The 24567-nt window shown below is 32.4% G+C and overlaps 1 protein-coding gene across 1 annotated transcript; it reads left to right on the forward strand.

The window, feature by feature from the left end:
- The first annotated feature begins 12872 nt into the window (after positions 1 to 12872).
- LOC100261448 (methanol O-anthraniloyltransferase) lies at positions 12873 to 22346 on the forward strand. Its single transcript, XM_002270204.5, has 2 exons — positions 12873 to 13544; positions 21106 to 22346. The coding sequence occupies exons 1-2, from the start codon at positions 13101 to 13103 to the stop codon at positions 21997 to 21999; spliced, it is 1338 nt and encodes a 445-aa protein (XP_002270240.1). The 5' UTR covers positions 12873 to 13100; the 3' UTR covers positions 22000 to 22346.
- The last annotated feature ends 2221 nt before the right edge of the window (positions 22347 to 24567 follow it).

Raw genomic sequence — 24567 nt, forward strand, 5'->3', positions numbered from 1 at the left:
ACTTGCCCCGGGTTCTTTACTTGCCGTGGTTAACAAGAACTTCAAATTCTCGTAAAGGGATAAACTAATTCTATACGCACAAATGGTAGCTGATTAGCCTAGTTAGTGTTTCAAGAGTAGAGGATCACTAATAGCTGGTTATCTCAATGCGTTGGTATTGAGAGTGGAGAGACACTATAGCACTAGACTTGCATGTGAATTGTCATGACCACATGATTACAATAGGTATATGAGGATGAGATTGGTTATATAATGGCAGAGTTTACTTTTCTGTCTTTAAATTATAATTATATGAGATATTAGTCTAGGTTATTAAGTAAATCATTTTATCATGAACCAATCATCCCAGCAATTGTGCCATATGACTACTCAGTGGATCTAGTGTTCTTTCTATTTATTTTGTCTTAGATATATTTGGATTAAATTTGGCCTTAAGGCCTAGATTTTGATGACCTTATTGCTTCCATTATGATATTTTGACTTAACTTATCAACAAGCTGTCTTCTAATTTTGTTAGTTGATCTATAATTGGCTTGTTAATTGAGATGATGATTCCACTTTGGATTTTACTTCGGAGTAGGTTCATTGTCTTTCTAGCAGGACCCTTTTGGCTAGGTTGCTACAATAACACCTAATTCCAAACCATCCTCTCAATATTCTAACATGCCCAAATTAATCTTAACAATCTTGTCAATCTATACTTTTTCCAAACAATCTGCTTTGAAAAGTTTCTATCTTTATCTTCTTACTAATCTATTCCTAATTAAATCACTCTCCTACCTAATTTCTCTCCATTAAAATTGTTGCCTACTCCATAGAATCGAAAATATAAATTTTCTTTAAAATCAGCTCTTGGGAATATCTCCCACCTTATTCACTACAAGCAAATAGTATTTGCAATTGGAATATTTTTCCTAGGAGTATTTCCATGTGTGGGCACCATATATATAATTCTAGTCCATCCTTGGACAAATTATCTACCAAGTTGCTGTGCATGCCTCCTACACTATTAAATTATGGCCTAAACAAGAACCACAAAAAAAAGAATAAAAAGGAAATAAAGTAACAAAAAATGCATTAACCAAAGCTATGATAGATGACGTCGTTTAATTTAAGGTATTACCAAGACAAGGATAACGATTAAGATGGAGCGGGCTTAGTTAGAGAGATAAACTACTAATTTAATTAACACAATTTCACCCTAGGTAAAATGCAAAGCTATGATATGATTTTTATTTTTTTATTTTTTATTTTTAAAAAATATTAGGAGGAACTAAAAATTATGGACATGAAACTAGAGATGATATTAGTATAGAGTCCATAAATCATGAAAATATAAACTTCTAGAATTGTAATTATCATAATTTTTTTTTTCTTTTTTGACAATCATTCTTTATTTATAAGGATAACGCCAATTATTTAGGTAATAATCTTACTCTTATCTAAAAAAATTATGATATGATTTATGAGTGTAATATCAAAATATCTTCCTTTTGCAAATGGCTACATTTGAATATAAGAGATGCTTGTCATCCTCTAGTTTTACGAGTCATGTGAGTCCACGTGACCAAAACAATATTTCATTTAAATAAATTTTATAAAATGTGACAATCTTTGGTTTGCCAATTTAGAATATTGATATGGCACATTAAAGAAAGTAAGGACTTCGAGTAATTGTGATTTGTCCATGATCATAATAATTTGGATACATGGAAAATGGTGAACAACTCCAAGTATTAGGATTAAAAATATCCAATAAACATTAACAAAAAATTAAATTTGCAAGAAATACCTTTTTCCGACTCCATTCATATCGTTGAGCTTTCTTTCTCGTAAAAACACCTAAATTACAAAATTCAAAATACAAAATTTGAATTATTTCATTTAAATAATAAAGACATCAATCATGGTATACACAAAATTGAATCAATTTTAGAGAGTGTGTAGTTAAAAACATAAAAGGAGAAAAAAAATATTTAAGAAGAAAGGAAAATGGAAGCATTGAATCATTAATATTAAGACGACAGTGTTCCTACCATATGTTACTTCGATATTTATTCCCTCTTTAAGCACTTCAATTTGCAATAACTCGACCTCTTGTACTATACATCATTCATTCTCTCTCCATAAATCTAGTTAATTTATACATTATTCCATTCTTCTTTCATTTGATTGCAATCTATTCATGGGTAGAAATATTATCATCATACCTTGTCATTTGCACAGTTGAATTCTTGTGAACCAATTTTTTAAATTGGATGTCCCATTAATCATATATCTTTCTGTATTTTGAAGTTGATGCTCTTATTTAACCACTTGTTACCAAAAAAAGGCAAAAAGGAAAAAATGCAATGTCAAATTATTTTATTTATATCAAATGAAATACGTAAATTTGTTAGAATAGTCCTTCTAAGTGGGCTAAGCAGTTAATTCTATTTAGCCTAGGGGAAGTCAGATGAAGTTTTGGTAAATCATTTTATACTTGTAGTGCATTATTGACCAATCTTCCTCTAAAATGTTAAAAACTCAAAACAAGTCTCAAGCTATAAATTTCAAGTATTGCAATCCATAAATTATGAGAAGGTTTCAAAAATTCTATGAGAATAAACATCTCATTCACCCAAAATCGCTCGAGTACTAAAAGGACTAAGCCAATATGACTTCAAGCTTAGTGATCCAACATTGATCCAATAAAAAAATACCACATGCATATCGTATACTATATTAACCAATTCATGGAAAGTATTACTAATCTTGCAATTAATATGGAAAAGAAGGATTTGGAAACATAAAAGACACATACCTAGCCTCCAGGTGAAGGTGCCATTTTCTTGCCTTTATGTTACCTTTCTCACTAGTTTCTTTTATGTTTCTGATGTGGATCTTGCTTCAACACAATTGAGCCTTGAAAAAGAGGTTAGACATTATTGCTTTTTGAGATTTGGAGTTGCAACCTAGAACCATGGTTCTAAAAATGGATGAAAATGATAAGAAACCCTAAATAAAAGAGTTAAATGGTGATAGGAGGGGAGGGAAGAGGAATATTGGGCGCCATAGTTTGAGATTATTAAAGATTGTTGGAAATGATAAGAAACCTAAATGAAAGTTTTTTTAAAAGATGTGGGGCTTATGAAACCCTAAATGCAAGAGTTAAATAGTGGTAGGAGGGTATGAAAGAGGAATATTGGGTGCCGCAATTTGAAACTATTAAATATTGTTGGAGATGATAAGAAACCCTACATGAAAGTTTCTTTTTAAAAGACGTGGGGCTTTTAAATTGTGGGCAATTCAGTCTTTTTCTATTTACGCCACTTTAAATTTACATATAAAAAATCATCGTATAAAATAGTTATTAGTTACCTTATCAAATAATGACAAAGATTGAAAGAAATAAGAGACAATAAGTTATGACATCTAATATGTTGTGGGAAAGTCTCCAAAGAAAAAAAAAAAAGAGCATAAGGCTGGGTAATGAATTTAATAATAAATCAAAAAGTATAGGAATACAATCCTCCCTTAGGGCACTTGCCTAACACCTTTCAAATCACTTTGCTTCAAGCTTTACATTCGCCACTTTGCGGATATTCCTTGGAGCACTCCAAAGCCGGACCAAAAGCATTCCTTAGAATAACTTTGAGGAAACTCAAATTTCGACTTTGAAAGTAACCATAATGTAGAGTTAGTGAGAATCAATTTAGAAAAGTGAATTTCTTTACATATAGTTGCTAGAGGACACATATGATCAGTCTTCATGCACACAATTTCTTCTTTAGGGAGGAGTGCTTGAGGATTGTGAGGATGCTCATGCATACTCGTGTGTAATGCTCTAAAGTAGGGACATATAAAGTGTAGTTATGTGTTTAAAGCATGTTTCGTAATCATTAGGCCTCAAGTCTCGTACACATACATAATACATCTCTACTCACTTCTCTTTCATGACTACTCATTTTCACCTACACAAACTCACATATTCTCACTTTGGCTCACATGTTCTAGTGTTTTGGGTCTCTTTGTTTGAGCATGCTACTTTGTTTTGCTTGGGAGAACTATTTTTTAGCCTTTACTTAGCAAACTTCTTCATTTAACTCAATTGATGCACCTTTCCCAATGCTCATTTAACTCCTGCATGTCCATGCCTTCATCAACCTTTCCAAAATTTCTTCCTTGAAAATAACCTAAAATCTATCTTTTTCTTTTTTCTTTTTCCTTACATTTTCCCCCAAATTACACACACTAGCTCTAAAATGGGATTTAGCGTATTTTCAAGTTAAAAAGATGTCATTAATACTCAAAAGTATGATAAACTCCTTATTTTAAAGATGAAAAACACAATTTTGAGTGTTGATCATGGCTTAGACTAAGTTGGCAATTTTATTCCATTAATGTTACACTAAGTCCGATGTATTTTATCTTCCAAGGTCTTATAAGTTATAGTTAACTTCAAATAGTTTTAGAGTTGATTTGTATTGAAGGTATGTATACATTTGAGGTAATTAGAGCATAAGGAATAACTATGAAATGAGTATTAGGTGAAGTTTTAGGGAAATGTCAAAAATTGGAGTTGATTGTACAATATTAGAGTGTAGTTAACTCTCTATAATGAGATATTGAATTAACTTCATTATTGAATTCTAAGGGATCTACTATTTTCCTATGGGTCCTAGTAGTCTCCACTTGAGCTTTCACTCTTTGGTGCCATGTTATTTTGAGAAATATTTGATTTTTTATTCATATGTGTGCATAAGGGTGTTTTGGTAAAAAAGTAGGGTTGCACAAGAGCTTATGAATTGTCTTTTTGGATTGAACTAATTAATTAATTGTAGTCCAATACGGCTAATTAATTAATTATGACCCAGTGAGTTAACTTAAATTATCTAAGCCTAAGATGAACTCAAGTCAATTAAACTCATGGGGAAGTTTATATAAGGCCTTTTAAGGTTTAGAGTTAGTTACTCTAATTCACTATTGTCTTCCAAAGAAATAAATTTCCCTAACCTTTATCCTTCAAGAGAAAAGTCCAATCTTCTTCATTGCCAAGTTCCAAGCAAGAGTTATCAGACAAAAGATCTCTACGGTTTTGAGATCATTTTTTATTAATTGGAAAAAGGAGTTGGTAACATCCAAATTCGAGGTATATGCTTTACGTGTAGGAATGACTAAGAAAATCATTCCAAACCTTAAATCAATAGGGTGCATGCAAAAACTATCCTAGGGATACTAGATCTATTTCAACGAAAGCAAATAAAACAAAAATAGAACTAGGTGATTAAGAATAAGCAATACCTATGATCTAGATGTTCAAAGATTGATTCTAATTAGTGAAGAAGTTGGTGTGAATCTTGAATGCTTTGTGATCTTTCACCAAACGGCTTTTTTCTTAGATCCTGACATATGAGGATGGTGGAATCCTCTTTGTAAATATGGAGGCTAGGGTTCCTTTCTTTGGAAAACTGAATGATTAAGATATTAGCCTTAAACCCTTAAGGGGGTTTATATTGTCTTATATGTGTGGGCTTAAGTGACTTGAGCTTATCTTAGGTTTGGGTCACTTAATCTAGCAATTGGTCCTAATTAATTAATTAACCTTATTGAGACTTTTATGAAAAAAAAAATTAAATCTATCATTGAGACTTTTAGTTCTTGAACTAAAAATTAAAAGATTCCAACAACTGTATAATGGTTAGGTCATCTTCATAGGGAACTTTAGATTGATAGTTCTAGAGGTATGAGTTTTTAGGGTAGGAGCGCTGATTGGAAGCTTAAGAAATGATTTTGTGAATAGGAGAGAAAGGGAATTTAAAGACAAAAAAAAAAAAAAAAAAAAATTAAGAGAGAGGGAATTCAAAAGTCGTAAAATTAAAAGAAAGAAAATTTCAAGAGTGAAGATTCACTAAGGTTCCTATTTTCTAGTTTAACTCATCAATATGGCTTTAAACCTATGCTTGCAGCTTTAGGATCAAGCTAAGGATTTACACCTAGGAACGTTCCGAATTTACATGAATTGAAGGTGCTTTAACAAAGATTTTTCTTAATCTGTTTGCCCTATTTTGGATCCTTACAACCAAGTGGTTTACATGGGTTCTTTTTTATGTTAGCAAGCATGGGATTAATTTATAAAATCAATCATATTAGAGTTGAGTATGCTCCTAGGGTTGCTTGACTTATGACCCTCATAACCACTGCATCATACACTTTTCTCCCCATGGTCACTTTTTATGTTTATTGCAACCAATGCTGAGGTTAGATTATTTTAAGTTATGCATACGTAAAATATTAGTGACTAGAACTAAGAAATGGGAAGCCTCAACTCCTTTCACCCCTTAGAGTGTTGAAGACTACTTATGCATGCTGAAATTAAAAAGAATTGGAAATATAACTCTGCAAGCATAAACTAGAAAGCTAAAGTGAAGTTAAACTAGATATGGTTACAAAAGAGAAAAAAAAAAAGAAGAAAGAAAATGCAAGATTACAACTAAAGCTAAAATTTAAACTAGGGATGGTTACAAAAGTGAAAGAAAAGAAAATGAAGGATTATAACTAAAACTAAATTACTCGTATTTCTACTCCTCTTAAGTATGACTATCTAACTTATTCTCTTTTTATCTTCTCCTTCTACTTGTTTATTCATAGTCCTCTTAGGCCAAAAATCCCCTCTCTAATTGCTTTAAAGCCACCCAATTTGGAACTATTTCATGCCCATGGTGAAGCTGATGATGTTAGTCCAATCATGATTCTTGATGTGTTAGCTTGGAGTTGGTTCTTGTACCTTTTTATTTATTTTTTATTTTTTAAATAATAATATTTGAACCCAAGACATTGTGCTAATGATTATGGGTGTGCTTAACTTAACTCAATTCCCACGTTTCTTGAATTTGATTTTATATTAAAGGTGTTTCTTGAAGATAGATCTTTTATAATTTAAAAAAAAATTAGATTTATACTAAAGTTTTGTTTATAATTCCATAAATTCTAATATATATTAAATGTGTATGTTTTAAATTTTAATTTGACACCTTCTATATAAAATCAAATTCAAGAAACACTTTTAATATAAATTAAAATTTGTGAAATTATATAAAGTGTATTTTCAAGAGATATCTTTAATATATATTGGATTTTATGAAATTATGAAAAATGTCTCTTCAAGAGACACTTTTAGTATAAATTCATTTTTTTTAGAATTGCAGAAGTTGTCTCTTGAAAAGACATCTTCAATATAAAATCAAATTCAAGAGACATTTGTAATATAAATTAAAATTTGTGAAATTATAAAAATTGTTTTTTGAAGAAACACCTTTACTTTATATTAGATTATGTGAAATTATAAATGATGTCTTTTGAGAAACACTTTTAATATAAATCTAATTTTTATGGAAGAGACACCTTATATATAAAATTAAATTCAAGACACATGCGAATTGGGTTTGCTTTAGAAAAGTTAAAATATAAAATATATTTTTTCGACCTCTTCATCCTGCATGTACAAAAGTGTCCTAGAATCAAAATTATTTTCCAATTAACGGTGTTTTAAAAAAATCGTACATTTATCGAATATCCTAATAATCAGGTTATTCTCACTTCCTCCTTATGGTGAACTCTGGAGTTGTTGCCCTTCTCTATTATGCTCTTTTCTCTGGTCCCCCTTTTCTTCTTTGCTTCTGCTCTGTTTGTCTGTAAACATTTCTTGTTTCTTCCCTCTTAAGCCTCTGCCCAGCTAAACCTTCTGAATCCCCCTACTCACCTCCAACTTTTTTTCTTGCTGCCCGAGCTCACTCTCTCACAGCTCACTCTCACACATCTCACTCTCTCACAGCTCACTCTCACACATCTCACTCTCTCACAGCTCACTCTCACACAGCTCACTCTCTCACAGCTCACTCTCACACAGCTCACTCTCTCACAGCTCACTCTCACACATCTCACTCTCTCACAGCTCACTCTCACACAGCTCACTCTCACAGCTTTTCTTGCTCTCTCACACAGCTCACTCTCACAGTTCAGCTCTCCATCTCTCTCAATCTCAAACCAACGTCCCCTGCGTAGCTCCCTCACTCTCTCCCAGTCTCCCAGTTTCTCCCCAAACTGAGCATACCCCTTCTCCCGCCTCTCTGGCCTTTTCTTTTTTCCTCGTCTCTCTCTTCTGTCTACCCCAAAAGAAGAAGCAATCACCTCCTGATACGTGTCCTCACCTGCAGAGAATCTCTGCTGTACTCAACAAACCACCATTATATCCTTTGCCCCACCTGTCCTCCACCTCCCTCACCGCTCACTCTACGAACAAACTTTTCTACGCATTATACATGGTATCTTTTAAGCACCACATATTGCATTGGGAATTTCTAAAACCACGAACCTAAAAGGATTCACTGATTTCTTTTTTTACACTATAAATAACAGCTCCTTCAGCCACCGAAGCAAAACCACCCATTAACCCTCCATTGATTTGATCACCTGCAGATGGCAATGGTATCACCGTTATCATTCTCGGTGACCCGATGTGACCCACGGCTTGTCGCGCCTGCAAAACCTACGCGGCGCGAGCTGAAACAACTCTCAGACATAGATGACCAAGGAGGGCTTAGCAAATTTCTTCATTTAACTCTATTGATGCACCTTTCCCAATACTCATTTAAATCCTGTCCGTGCCTTCATCAACCTTTTTCAAAATTTCTTCCTTGAAAATAACCTAAAATCTGTCTTTTTCTTCCTTTTTTTTTTCCTTACATTTCCCCCCAAATTACACACACTAGCTCTAAAATGGGATTTAGCGTATTTTCAAGTTAAAAAGATGTCATTAATACTCAAAAGTATGATAAACTCCTTATTTTAAAGATGAAAAACACAATTTTGAGTGTTGATCATGGCTTAGACTAAGTTGGCAATTTTATTCCATTAATGTTACACTAAGTCCGATGTATTTTATCTTCCAAGGTCTTATAAGTTATAGTTAACTTCAAATAGTTTTAGAGTTGATTTGTATTGAAGGTATGTATACATTTGAGGTAATTAGAGCATAAGGAATAACTATGAAATGAGTATTAGGTGAAGTTTTAGGGAAATGTCAAAAATTGGAGTTGATTGTACAATATTAGAGTGTAGTTAACTCTCTATAATGAGATATTGAGTTAACTTCATTATTGAATTCTAAGGGATCTAATATTTTCCTATGGGTCCTAGTAGTCTCCACTTGAGCTTTCACTCTTTGGTAGTATGTTATTTTGAGAAATATTTGATTTTTTATTCATATGTGTGCATAAGGGTGTTTTAGTAAAAAAGTAGGGTTGCATAAGAGCTTATGAATTGTCTTTTTGGATTGAACTAATTAATTAATTGTATTCCAATAGGGATAATTAATTAATTAGGACCTAGTGAGTTAACTTAAATTACCTAAGCCTAAGATGAATTCAAGTCACTTAAACCCATGAGGAAGTTTATATAAGGCCTTTTAAGGTTTAGAGTTAGACACTCTAATTCACTATTGTCTTCCAAAGAAATAAAATTCCCTAACCTTTATCCTTCAAGAGAAAAGTCCAATCTTCTTCATTGCCAAGTTCCAAGCAAGAGTTATCATACAAAAGATCTCTATCTTTTTGAGATCATTTTTTATTAATTGGAAAAAGGATTTGGTAACATCCAAATTTGAGGTATATGCTTTATGTGTAGGAATGACTAAGAAAATCATTCCAAACCTTAAATCAATAGGGTGCATGCAAAAACAATCATAGGGATACTAGATCTATTTCAATGAAAGCAAATAAAACAAAAATAGAACTAGGTGATTAAGAATAAGCAATACCTATGATCTAGATGTTCAAAGATTGATTCTAATTAGTGAAGAAGTTGGCGTGGATCTCGAATACTTTGTGATCTTTCACCAAATGACTTTTTTCTTAGATCTTGACATATGAGGATGGTGGAATCCTCTTTGTAAAGATGAAGGTTAGGGTTCCTTTCTTTGGAAAACTAATGATTAAGATATTAGCCTTAAACCCTTAAGGGGGTTTATATTGTCTTATATGTGTGGGCTTAAGTGACTTGAGCTTATCTTAGGCTTGGGTCACTTAATCTAGCAATTGGGTCCTAATTAATTAATTAACCTTATTGGGCTCTAATTCATGCATTTTTAGTTTATAGGTTTTAAACATGTAATGACATTTTATGAAAAAAAAAATTAAACCATATATATCTATCATTGAGACTTTTAGTTCTTGAACTAAAAATTAAAAAATTCCAACAACTGTATAATGGTTAGATCATCTTCATAAGGAACTTTAGATTGATAGTTCTAGAGGTATGAGTTTTTAGGCTATGAGCGCTAATTGGAAGCTTAAGAAATGATTTTGTGAATAGGAGAGAAAGGGAATTTAAAGACAAAAAAATTGAGAGAGGGAATTCAAAAGTCGTAAAATTAAAAGAAACCAAATTTCAAGAGTGAAGATTCACTAAGGTTCCTATTTTCTAGTTTAACTCATCAATATGGCTTTAAACCTATGCTTGCAGCTTTAGGATCAAGCTAAGGGTTTACACCTAGGAAGGTTCCAAATTTACATGAATTGAAGGTGCTTTAACAAAGATTTTTCTTAATCTGATTGCCCTATTTTGGATCCTCACAACCAAGTGGTTTACATGGGTTCTTTTTTATGTTAGCAAGCATGGGATTAATTTATAAAATCAATCATATTAGAGTTGAGTATGCTCCTAGGGTTGCTTGACTTATGACCCTCATAACCACTGCATCATACACTTTTCTCCCCATGGTCACTTTTTATGTTCATTGCAACCAATGCTGAGGTTAGATTATTTTAAGTTATGCATAAGTAAAATATTAGTGACTAGAACTAAGAAATGGGAAGCCTCAACTCCTTTCACCCCTTAGAGTGTTGAAGACTACTTATGCATGCTGAAATTAAAAAGAATTGGAAATATAACTCTGCAAGCATAAACTAGAAAGCTAAAGTGAAGTTAAACTAGATATGGTTACAAAAGAGAAAAAAAAAAAGAAGAAAGAAAATGCAAGATTACAACTAAAGCTAAAATTTAAACTAAGGATGGTTACAAAAGTGAAAGAAAAGAAAATGAAGGATTATAACTAAAACTAAATTACTCGTATTTCTACTCCTCTTAAAGAATGACTATCTAACTTATTCTCTTTTTATCATCTCCTTCTACTTGTTTATTCATAGTCCTCTTAGGCCAAAAATCCCCTCTCTCATTGCTTTAATGCCACCCAATTTGGAACTATTTCATGCCCATGGTGAAGCCTGATGATGTTAGTCCAGTCATGATTCTTGATGTGTTAGCTTGGAGTTGGTTGTTGTACCTTTTTATTTATTTTTTATTTTTTATTTTTTAAATAATAATATTTGAACCCAAGAGATTGTGCTAATGATTATGGGTGTACTTAACTTTTCTGATGCGAGCTCAATTCCCACGTTTCTTGAATTTGATTTTATATCCAAAGTGTTCTTGAAGAGAGATCTTTTATAATTTTAAAAAAAATTAGATTTATACTAAAGTTTTATTCTTGATTCCATAAATTTCAATATATATTAAATGTGTATATTTTAAATTTTAATTTGACACATTTTATATAAAATCAAATTCAAGAAATATTTTTAATATAAATTAAAATTTATGAAATTATGGAAAGTGCATTTTCAAGAGATATTTTTAATATATATTAAATTTTATGAAATTGTGAAAAATATTTATTCAAGAGACATTTTTAGTATAAATCCATTTTTTTTTAATTGCAGAAGTTGTCTCTTGAAGACACATCTTCAATATAAAATTAAATTCAAGAGACATTTGTAGTATAAATTAAAATTTGTGAAATTATAAAGAGTGTTTTTTGAAAAGACACTTTTAATATATATTAAATTATGTGAAATTATGAACTATGCATTTTAAAGAGACACTTTTAATATAAATTTAATTTTTTTTTAAAGAGACACCTTTTATATAAAAAATTCACTCCACATCCTACATATCAGAAAGTGCCATAGAATCAAAATTATTTTTCAATATAGGGTATTTTAAAAAATAATTTTAAAAAAATCTGTACATTTATCGAATATCCTTATAATCAGCTTATTCTTACTTCCTCCTTATGGTGAACTCTGGAGTTGTTGCCCTTCTCTATTATGCTCTTTCTCTGGTCCCCCTTTTCTTCTTTGCTTCTGCTCTGTTTGTCTGTAAACATTTCTTGTTTCTTATCTCTTAAGCCTCCGCCCAGGTAAACCTTTCTGAATCCCCCTGCTCACCTCCAACTTTTTTTCTTGGTGCCCGAGCTCACTCTCTCACAGTTCAGCTCTCCATCTCTCTCAATCTCAAACCAACGTCCCCTGCGTAGCTCCCTCACTCTCTCCCAGTTTCTCCCCAAAATGAGCATACCCCTTCTCCCGCCTCTCTGGCCTTTTCTTTTTTCCTCGTCTCTCTCTTCTGTCTACCCCAAAAGAAGAAGCAATCACCTCCTGATACGTGTCCTCACTTGCAGAGAATCTCTGCTGTACTCAACAAACCACCATTATATCCTTTGCCCCACCTATCCTCCACCTCCCTCACCGCTCACTCTACGAACAAACTTGCTGCCACAGCCTCTCAAAAGAAAATATAACAAATGCTAAAACCTCCACTAGCTGGTCCAAAAAGAGCGAAAAAAAAGTGACCCAAAATGGGGGTCTACATGCATGATCCTTAATTAATATAAATATTGTAAAAATATTTATATATATATTTTTTGTAAAGATCCAAAGAAATTAAAAATATTTGCCTGAGTATGCCATTCAATGGCCTTCCAAACGAGTTGAACGATTGTTGGAAAAGAATATTGACTTATGGGTCGTTAGTTTTAGAGTGCATGTGGAACAAATTATTTCTTGTAGTTATAGTTCTCCTGGAATTGAAAACTTCAAATATTCCACTCTTTTCTTAGTTGGAATAGTGACGGCTGCAACCACGTTATCTTTTTAAGCGCCAGATATATTCGCTGGGAATTTGTACAACCCTGTCCAGGAAGCAAAACCACCCACAAACCCTCCCTTCATCTTCCTTTCTTTGTTTCTGATTTCATTATCAAACAGTTGATCGATCAGCTGCAGATGGCAATGGAATCACCGATATCATTCTCGGTGACCCGAGGCGAGCCACGGCTTGTTGCGCCTGCAAAACCTACGCCGCGCGAGCTGAAGGAACTCTCAGACATAGATGACCAAGAAGGGCTTAGGTTTCAGGTTCCCATAATATTTTTCTATGGAAACAGTTCTTTAATGGATGGAAAAGACCCTGCAAAGGTGATTCGGGAAGCGCTAGCTAAAGCGCTCATTTATTACTACCCGTTTGCGGGTAGGCTTGTAGAAGGGTCTAATAGGAAGCTCCTGGTGGACTGCACCGGGGAAGGCGTCTTGTTCGTTGAGGCTGATGCAGACACCACACTGGAGTATCTGGGCGATGCCATTCAGCCGCCTTGTCCATGTTTTGAGGAGCTTCTATATGATGTTCCTGGCTCGGGAGGGATCCTTGGTTGCCCTTTGTTGTTATTTCAGGTCAGAAATCTTTTATGGAAATTGATATCTAGATATGATAATATCCAGATATTTTAGGTTGTGTATGGTTGTCCTTTGTTGTTATTTCAGGTCAGAAATCTTTTATGAAAATTAATAATAATAATAATAATAATAATAATAATAATAAAGCCATTGTCCAAATAAAAATAAATAAAATAAAATTAAAGTGGGTGAAAGTCATGAAAGAAAAAAGGGTAAAAAAAGAAAAAAAAGAAAAGGAAGATGGTAATAATAATAATAATAATAATAATAATAATAATAATAATAATAATAATAATAAAGCCATTGTCAAAATAAAAAAAAATAAAAATTAAAGTGGGTGAAAGCCATGAAAGAAAAAAGGGTAAAAAAAGAAGAGAAAAGTAAGATGGTAATAATAATAATAATAATAATAATAATAATAATAATAATAATAATAATAATAATAGGGTATAAGGAAAAAAAAAAAGAAAAAAGAAAAAAGAAAAAAAGAAAAAGAAAAAAATTAAAGTGGGTGAAAGCCATGAAAGAAAAAAGGGTTAAAAAAAAAAAAGAAAAGAAGAGAAAATGAAGATGTAATAATAATAATAATAGGGTGTAAGGAAAAAGAAAAAGAAAAAAGAAAAAAAATTGAAAGTAGCATGAAAGCCCTTGTCCAAATAAAAAAAATAAAATAAAATTAAAGTGGGTGAAAGCCATGAAAGAAAAAAGGGTAAAAAAAAACAGAAGAGAAAAGGATGATGGTAATAATAATAATAATAATAATAGGGTATAAGGAAAAAAAAAAGAAAAAAAAAAAGAAAAAAAAAATTAAAGTGGGTGAAAGCCATGAAAGAAGAAAGGGTAAAAAAAAAAAGAGAAAAGGAAGATAATAATAATAATAATAATAATAATAATAATAATAATAATAATAATAGAGTATAAGGAAAAAAAGAAAAAAGAAAATAAGAAAAAGGTAAAAATTGAAAGTTGCATGAAAGCCATTGCCCTTGTTGCATGAAATTGATATCTAGGTTGTGTATGGTTGTCCTTTGTTGTTATTTCAGGTCAGAAATCTTTTATGGAAATTAATAATAATAATAATAATAAAGCCATTGTCCAAATAAAAATAAATAAAATAAAATTAAAGTGGGTGAAAACCATGAAAGAAAAAAGGGTAAAAAAAGAAAAAAAAGAAAAGGAAGATGGTAATAATAATAATAATAATAATAGGGTATAAGGAAAATAAAAGAAAAAAGAAAAAAAGAAAAAGAAAAAAATTAAAGTGGGTGAAAGCCATGAAAGAAAAAAGGGTTAAAAAAAGAAAAGAAAAGAAGAGAAAATGAAGATGTAATAATAATAATAGGGTGTAAGGAAAAAGAAAAAGAAAAAGGAAAAAAAATTGAAAGTAGCATGAAAGCCATTGTCCAAATAAAATAAAATAAAATAAAATTAAAGTGGGTGAAAGCCATGAAAGAAAAAATGGTTAAAAAAAGAAAAGAAAAGAAGAGAAAATGAAGATGTAATAATAATAATAATAGGGTGTAAGGAAAAAGAAAAAGAAAAAAGAAAAAAAATTGAAAGTAGCATGAAAGCCATTGTCCAAATAAAATAAAATAAAATAAAATTAAAGTGGGTGAAAGCCATGAAAGAAAAAAGGATAAAAAAAAAAAAAGAGAGAGAAAAGGATGATGGTAATAATAATAATAATAATAATAATAGGGTATAAGGAAAAAAAAAAAGAAAAAAGAAAAAAAGAAAAAAAAATTAAAGTGGGTGAAAGCCATGAAAGAAGAAAGGGTAAAAAGAAAAAAGAAAATAAGAGAAAAGGAAAATAGTAATAATAATAATAATAATAATAATAATAATAGAGTATAAGGAAAAAAAAAAAGAAAAAAGAAAATAAGAAAAAGGTAAAAATTGAAAGTTGTATGAAAGCCATTGCCAAAAAAAAAAAAATATTAAAGTGGGTGAAAGCCATGAAAGAAAAAAGGGTAAAAAAAAAAAAAAGAAAAGAAGAGAAAAGGAAGATGGTAATAATAATAATAATAATAATAATAATAATAGGGTATAAGGAAAAAAAAGAAAAAAGAAAATAAGAAAAAGAAAAAAAAATGAAAGTAGCATGAAAGCCATTGCCCCCACAAAAAAAAAAAAAAAAAAAAATTAAAGTGGGTGAAAGCCACAAAAGAAAAATGAGTAAAAACAAAAAAGAAAAAGAAAAAGAGAGAAATGGAACGCTTAAGATGACATATTTTGTGTTCTTGTACCTAGGCCTTAAATGAATAGGTTGATCCATATAGATTTCCTCATCTGGTTCTCTATTGAGAAATGCAGTCTTCACATCTATTTGGAAGAACTCTAAGTCTAAACGCGTGACTATAGCCAAAATAAGGTGAATAAAGGCAAATCTCACTATTGGGGAGAAAATTTCTCTTCATTATCTATACCATTTCTTTGGGTTTATCCTTTTGCCACTAAATGAGCCTTGTATATTTTTTTTTTATTAAACCATTTGTCTTGCATTTAATTTTCAAAACCCATTTATTTCCAATGGTCTTATACCAAGGCAAAAGATCAACCAATTCCCAAACACGATTCCTTGCCATAAAACTCATCTTTTCCCTCATAGCAACCATCCATTCCACTGATTTAGGTAAAGTCATAGCTTCTTCATAAGAAGTAGGTTCATCAAGGTCTAATGAAGCACACATGTAGGATTCCTTTTTAATCCCAAAGCGATAATGGAGAATTTGGCCATGTTTACCTTTACATAACTTGAGACTTTGTGAAAAGTCATCTAGTGGTACTCTTCCATTATGAGGTAAGTCACTCCTACTATCTTTGGCAATTTTAGGATGGGCTCGTAATTCCCCACCCTCTTTTAAAGATTTTGTTGCTTCCTTTTGCAACTCATAAATTTCAAGACTGTTTTTTTTACTTCACCAATACTAGGAAAATCATTTTCTATAAAATTAACATTGCATGACTCTATTTTTGTCGATTCTTCATGGGGATGTTCAACATACAATATTGTTAGGAAAATTAAGGTAATCCAACCTATGGTAATCACCCTAGAGGGGGGAGGGGGTGAATAGGGTGATGATCTCTTTTTGCAAATTTAAACTATATGAATGTAAGAGACAATTATATGCAAGTATATAATAAGCAATATAAAGACAATTGTATATAAATTAAAGAATAGGGAAGGGAGAATGCAAACATAAGAGTTTATAGTGGTTCGGCGCAACCCGGCTTACATCCACTCTCCTCTAACTTCAATCCCAAGCTTGAGGTTCCACTAATTCAAGGCTTCCAAGCCAAGCCTTTAAGCAATACAATTGGATTATGGTTCCAATTCACCCTCTTGGACTTTTGGCTCCAAGCACCCTTTACACTTCTCAAGAGATACCACACTTTTGAGAGACTTCTTCTCAAAGGTTTACAAATAAATGATCTCACAAAAATCCTAGCACAAGAGCTTTAAGCTCAAATGATACAAGAAAACTAGGATTGAAAGGTGCACTAAGGATATGCAAGTTTTAGAACAATGGTGCACTCAAAAATACTCTTCCAAGGCTTAAATATAATCAAGAAAGGTTTGAGTAGGTTAAACTCTTTAAACAATGAAGATTGAGGCCTTTTTAAAGAAGAGAAAAGCCAAACTAGTCGTTTGGGGGTTCGATTGGTTGACTAGCCGTTAGCATTAAATGCTTGACAGGTGACCGTTGGGCCTCAACCGGTTGAGGTTCAACCTTGATCGGTTGAACAAACGTTCTAGAAGAAAGAGAGTTTTTTGCACTCTCGACCGGTATAGCTGGGGGTCTACTTGGGCCTCGACCAGTTGAGCAGTGGGTCGACCTGGACCTCGACCGGTTGAGCTTGCGGTTGACCGGTTTTTCACCCGATTCAATCGGTTGAGCCGTTTTTTTGGCTCAACAACTAACTTTTTCAACTTAAAACCTTTTAAAACAAGTTTGAAAGACATTTAACACAAGGTTTTAGTTGAAAACATGAAATCATCCAATTCTTAAAATATTTAAAACAAAATAAATCTTGGATGATTTTGGTGCATAAGTAAAGAATGTAATGCATGAAAATCCTAGTGCACCAACAACCTTACAAAGAGTTCTTATAAAGCTTGGGTCTTGAAAAACACTTCTCTTTGAGGTGGTCTTCTTCTTCATGATTTCTCCTTGGCTTGATTTTTCTTTGTGATTGCCACTTTGGAAATCATCTTGCCTAATCACACTTGAAATATAATCATTAGTTCTAAACCTTATTTTGTTATCATCAAAATCAAGATTAACCAAACCTTGATTTCACAAATATATAACCCTTTGAGTAGTAAGAATATCTTATAAAAACATTCTTATTTTCTCTAAGGCCTAACTTTCCATATATGTGAGAAGTGTTATGAACATAACTTGTACAACCCCAAGGTCGTAAATTCCCCAAATTTGGTTTTGCTCCATTTCATAACTCGTATATAGTTGTAGGGACAAACTTAGAAGGCACTCAATTAAGGATGTAGGAAGCAATTAAGATAGCATCCTCCAAAAAGATATTGGGAGGTTAGCCTGCGTCATCATTGACCTGACCATGTCTAGTAAAACGCGATTCCTTCTTTTTGCTAAATCAATTTTTTGTGTGGAGTAATAGGAATTGTTAACTACCTACGTATTCCTTTCTACTCACACAGCTTCTGAAACTAGTGAGACAAGTATTTGCTATCTCTACCAGTTCAAAGAATCTTTAAATTTCTCTCTTTTTGATTCTCAACCTTTGTCAAAAAGCACTTTAAACAAACTAATGCTTCAAAGTGATATGAGATTAGATCCACATAACCGCAACACGAATAATCATTAATGAATGTGAGAAAATAAGAGGTGTCATTGTGTGCCTTTATATTTATAGGTCCACAGATAAGTAGGTTAACATTGGAAAGAGACACCTTAGAAGGCCTTTTCTAACTAGTCTAGCTATTTTTTTCTTACTTATGTGTCCTACATGCCAATTCAAAGTATTAGTAGTATTATCACAAGCCACATAAGAAGATAAATAATCTAAATCCAACATAAATAAATCATTAAATGAAAAAAAAACTTGTCCATACATGTCCTTATTTAAATAGAATTTAACCTTTAACCTAACAAAATGAAATTTGAAACTCAATCCAAGTAGTGTTACAACTAAAAGTAGATGATAATGTGCACTTTGTGCATATAACACATTATGAAAGAGCAATGTATGCCCTAAGCATAATTTGAGTTGGTATGTTCCAACTCTTAAAATATCCTCCCTTGTTTCTTACCTAGAGTAACGTAATGTGTTCCAATTGGTATCCTTCTCTAATCTACAAATCCTACTCGATCCTTTGTTACATGTTTTGTTTCTCATGAGTCTGCACTCTACCTAAGAAGAGAATGAGTAACTCATACATGTTTAAAAACATGTGAAAAAAGAGAGTTAAGATTTGGGTGTACCTTCTTTGGCTCAATGCATTCATAAGCAAAGTGACCCAACTTTCCATAATTGTAGCATTTTATTTTGGCCTGATCCTTGTTTCTATCCCACTTACCTCTTCATTGTTTTTTTTTATTTCCTTTCTTTGGTCCCAAATTTCCAATTGTACCACCATGTTTTCCTTGTCCCTTACACTTAGGCTCATTATCCTATCGTTGTCCCACATGGGTGACAAATGCAATGTGTTACACCTTAAGCGCTTCACTTCTAACTCTTTGTGGTAAGAAATATCAATAAAATTTTTGATGTTCTTATTATGCATGAGCATAAATTTCATTTGCCCCAATGACTCAAGCAAAGAATGGATAATAACTATGACTTGTTGCTCATTAGTTAGGTTATTACCAACTACCTTTTAAGGCACAAATTAAAGTTGACATAATCCTCAAATGCTTAGCTATGATGTGTTTGGGATTCATGACATATTGTTCGAACTTCAAAGTGAGCACTCAAAACCTAGTGCAGATGTCAAACCATAGGCGATCTTGAGCTTATTCTACATGTCATGGACAGTGAGGCGATTCCCAAACTCTCCTATTAAGTTACTATGCATGCTACTCAATATAGTGAAATGTGCACAATAGTGTCTTTTAACCCAAGAATAATAAGCTTCTATATCGTGATGGTGTTGGGTTGAATTCCTTTCTTTAGGTTGGATCTTGGTATTAGTTAAGGTTTCTAAGACCTCTTGTTCATTTAACAAGTATTAGATTTTTCTATGCCACATATCATAGTTATTGTTGACTAATTTTTCTCCTTTAGTCAAAGCAACATCAATGCTCTTGGTAGCCATTTCACTACATTTATTGCATAGATTATGACATTAACATGTATTTCTCAATTTCAAATTAATTAACCTATGATATTCTTGTAAACATAATGAGAGAAAATTTCACAATTCTCATAATTTTAATTTTTAATTTTAATTTATTTTAAAGATACTAATATCCCTTCAAAAAAGATATACCATAATAGCAATGAGATAATAATAATAATGAAAAAACACATTCATCCATAAGTAAAGTCCAATTTGAATAATAATGGACAAAACAACTTTCATAAACAATTGATATGAAAATAAGAACTACATGCATAAAGAAAGTGTAGAAAAATAATCCATAAATTTAATAACCTTTATTACCAATTTTGTTAATGAATAGGGTATCCCTTGAGTTGAGCTGCACTTTTGTGCCTGCATGTTTGGGACTAGACTTTTGGATTATTTTTGTATTTGCAAGCCTGGGCCTATACTTTTGGATTGGGCCTATATTTTTGGACAATTCATTTTTATGTTTGCATGTTTGGACCTACACTAGCCTCCACTTTTGGATTGGGTCTATGTTTTTAGGCAGTTCATTTTTGTGCTTGAACACCTAGGCCTGTACTTTTGGATTAGACTTGCACTTTTGGGTAGTCCATTTTTGTGTTTACATGCTTGGGCTTGCACTTTTTGGACTTTCAATTTTTTTTAATATTAAAAGTAATAATAAAAGATTTTCATTTAATGGAAGAAAATATCTATTTATTTCAAACAATTTAAATATTAATAAAAGATGAAAACAAGTTTTATTTGATTCCATAACAATGTACAATAAAAAATAAAAATATAGTCTGAATAAAATACCTGTAGAAGGTCACTGTACCTTGAATTAAAGTCCCTAGTTGTTGGTAGCTTCCTTCTTCAAAGAAATGACTAAAGAACTTGATTCTAGATGTAGATGGACACTAGAAAGATCATGATTGGTATAAAATAGTGGATATGGAGAAGCTCAAACAATTTGAAAAATGATTATTGAACTCACCAATAATTGTACGATTTATAGGGAAACTTATTATTGGAGGATAAGACTTTCAAACTTAATGAAAAATTGTCTTCGTTATGTTTTCACCAATTTAATTCAAAAAAATAAAATTTAAATTTTATGGAATCTTATCTATTTATCCATTTCATTTTCTTTAACCCGCATGTGGACGGTATACAATGAATTAAAAAAAAAATTCATATTCTAACACAGATTAATCATGTTTAATGGTTGTCTTTGTTTAACATTTGTAGGTGACGCGTCTGAGGTGCGGAGGGTTTGTTCTTGCACTGCGCCTAAACCACACAATGAGTGATTCCTTCGGGCTGCTGCAGTTCCTGAATGCTGTAAGCGAGATAGCCCAAGGCGCAGAAGTGCCATCTGTGTTGCCCGTGTGGCAAAGGGAGTTATTGAATGCGCGGAATCCACCATGTATAACATGTAGGCATTATGAATTTGAGGAGGTACACGACACCAAGGGCACACTAGGGGTTATGGATGATGACAATACGGTCCACCGATCTTTCTTCTTTGGCCCTAAAGAGATAAGATCCCTCAAGATGCGAATTCCCCAAGCCCTTGGTCCATGCACCACATATGAGGCACTAGCCGCGTGTGTATGGAGATGCCGCACAGTTGCATTTGGTGTAGACCCTAACGAGTTTGTCCGTTTTTCAAGCGCAATGAGCATGCGGGGCAAACGGGGTTTGCAGTTGCCTTCTGGTTACTATGGCAATGCATTTGCCTACCCAGCTGCAATAGCCAAGGTTGGAGAACTCTGTAAAAATCCATTGGGATATGCAGTAGAGTTGGTGAAGAAGGTCAAGGCTGAAATGAGTGAAGAGTACATAAAATCACTGGCAGCTCTTATGGTAATTAAAGGGCGGCCCTTATATACACGCACAGGGTTCTTCATCATTTCTGATAACACCCGGGTTGACTTTCAAGATGTCGATTTCGGTTGGGGGAAACCCTTATATGGTGGGCTTGCTAAGGCTTCTTCTCTTATTAGCTTCTTTCTGCGGTTTAGAAACAGTAAAGGAGAGGAAGGAATTGTTGTCCCAATACAGTTGCCTCTTCCAGTTATGGAAAGGTTTGAACAGGAGGTAAAGAGGATGGTTGCAGAGGAAGCAGTTGAAGTTCCATAAAAGCTTTAAATCCATTTCAGATGTTGTCGTAAATCTTTAGTAAAATTCAGTACATGCTATCTTAAATATGATAAGCCACGACGTTCAGCTATAGGTTTCAAACCAAATCCCAAATATTTGGGAGGAGGTTGACGGGAGACGCAAATGGGAGGTAGCGACGTAGTGCATGGGAGTGTCGTGCATATGTGCATGGACTGGGTCGCTTGCAATTGCTCATTTTACGTCACTTGTATTTCCGTTCGTTATGCTATTTTTATTCCGTTAGTTATGCTTTGTGTTTACGTATATGGTATGTTTGTTTTTACTTGTGTTTAAGTTCCAATTGTTAGTTACCAGCTTTTCTTTTATTTCGGTTTCTTGTCATGGCTTTGCATATTTAAAGTAGTTGTAGTTATCAATGGAAATAAAGAAAATCATTTGTTATCCAAAACTTGCGGTACTTTCTCACCTGAAGACAAATAATTTACTTATCATTCTGTGTTGGGACCTATCAAAATATTAGATGGTCAATGGGATGAAGAAGAGCAGACTTGTAAACTCTTTCATTTTTGCTCCAATGATGGCAAAATTTAAAAGAAGCCGAGCTCTTTTACAGGTAGAGATTGTAGTAAAGGCCTCGAGCTTAGCTAAATGAACTTAACTCAAGACTGATTACATGTATTGCAACCTCTATGATGTCTGGTAATCTTATTAGATAGCTCAAAAATTTTAATCCATTTCTTTACATTTACTTAATGATTTGTTATCTGGTCTTACTTTTTAGTATCACTTTTGTGTTTGTATAATATTCTCACAATGGGGCTAGCACTTATTGGACGGCTTCTCCTCCCACAAGGAATGAGTGTGCAAAAACACAAACAATCAAAGTTTCATGAATGCTCCGTCATAATATATCAAAGCAGTTTCATTTATTTATTTGTTATTATTATTAATTTTTTGATATAGAAAAGGTCGAAATCAATATATAGTGGGCATAGTGACCACATTAAGCTTATGTTTTGGTAAAATCAAAGGTTTATCTTTTGATTTTCTTCATGCATATGTGCAATAGATATCACAATTATTGATTTATAAAATCACAAAGAAAAAACAAATGACAAAAAACCATGTTTGGCATGCTCTATAAAGGGGCTAAGAACCACAAAGTTCGCTATAAAAGTTTTTTGTCCCCTTTCTCCATTCCTCATTCTTTCTATCTAAAAGATTATATATATATATAAGTTTAGCGTTATGGATCAAGGTATCTAGATTTTTGTAGCCGAAAGTAATATACAAATGATTCCATATATTAGGGTGTCAGATTAAAATTAATTTATGTTACTCTATTAGTCACCAAAGTACGTGGCTAAACTAAACGTTTTTATGGATATAAAATATGACTTGTGAGTTCGGTTGTAAAGCAACAATGAATTCAAAGGGTGGTTATTGTTTTACAAATCAGACAATACAAAATCTTGTGATGTTGTGGACAACATTAATCAATTTTATTGGTTTATAAGTCGACCCAAAGGATGAATCACAATGATGTTGTGTTCACTAACTAGAATGTTGTGATGAATTATATATCATTATTGGTTATGACTAATATTATTAATTCATAGCATAATGATTTTAATGAGCACACTTCTTTGTTTCAGTAACACCAACTTTAACATAAGGGACATTATCATATTTACCATAATTGAATGGTTCTAATTTTTCAAATTGAAATGAACAAATTCTTAATATTTTTGCCATCACAACTTGAATTGAGGAATCTCCTTTGCCTTTCAATGATGGTACATCTAAAGGAGAGGCACTATATGAAAAAATGCGTGCATTTTGATTAAATGAGTTTCATGATTGATAAAATTTTTTAAAGGTTTGACTCCTAGTAGAGAAACTCATCCCTATTTGTTTATGTATGTAATTACATATAATATTAGAGCAAGATATCGTAAGTAATTATTAGTAAAATGTAAATGATATTAACATTGTCCTATTGAACCTACTAATGCATAGTTAGCTACTTTGCATGTCAAATGACTTAAATTCCAAAATTTCTTCTTACACTCTTCTACAAAAGAAGACTTCCACACTTCAACTCCATCCCTAGCAACCTTGTCATCCAATTTATGTCATTCGTTGGACCAAACAGACTCTAATGAAGCACTATGATGGTCTGCAAGGTCCCTTAAAGAATTTGAAGATGAAATGGTAGGAACATTAGTTATAGGCTTTGCAACTTAATGATGATTTTTCCTTAAATGGCTTTCAACATTTTTTGCTGGAGTTTACCTCTCCTGCATTCATGCCAATGCTATGCTGCCATGTGACAAGGAAAGGATTGCAATAGAGAATAATTAAGGATTTGTGCTTGCAACAACTTATTTATTTCTCAATATGTCTTCTCAATTCGTGATTGTACGATCTGGAACAATAATAAATTAAGACAAATACAAGTACATTGTTGGTTAACTACTGCCTTATATAATCTAATACATTTTTATGTAAAAAAGGAATATAATTATAGGAATAGCATGACCTCCGTAGTATCAGTGGGACGCAGGTTCCCACGTGAAACATTGT

The sequence above is a fragment of the Vitis vinifera genome, chromosome 2, assembly GCF_030704535.1.
Source record: "Vitis vinifera cultivar Pinot Noir 40024 chromosome 2, ASM3070453v1".
NCBI classification, from domain to species: Eukaryota; Viridiplantae; Streptophyta; class Magnoliopsida; order Vitales; family Vitaceae; genus Vitis; species Vitis vinifera.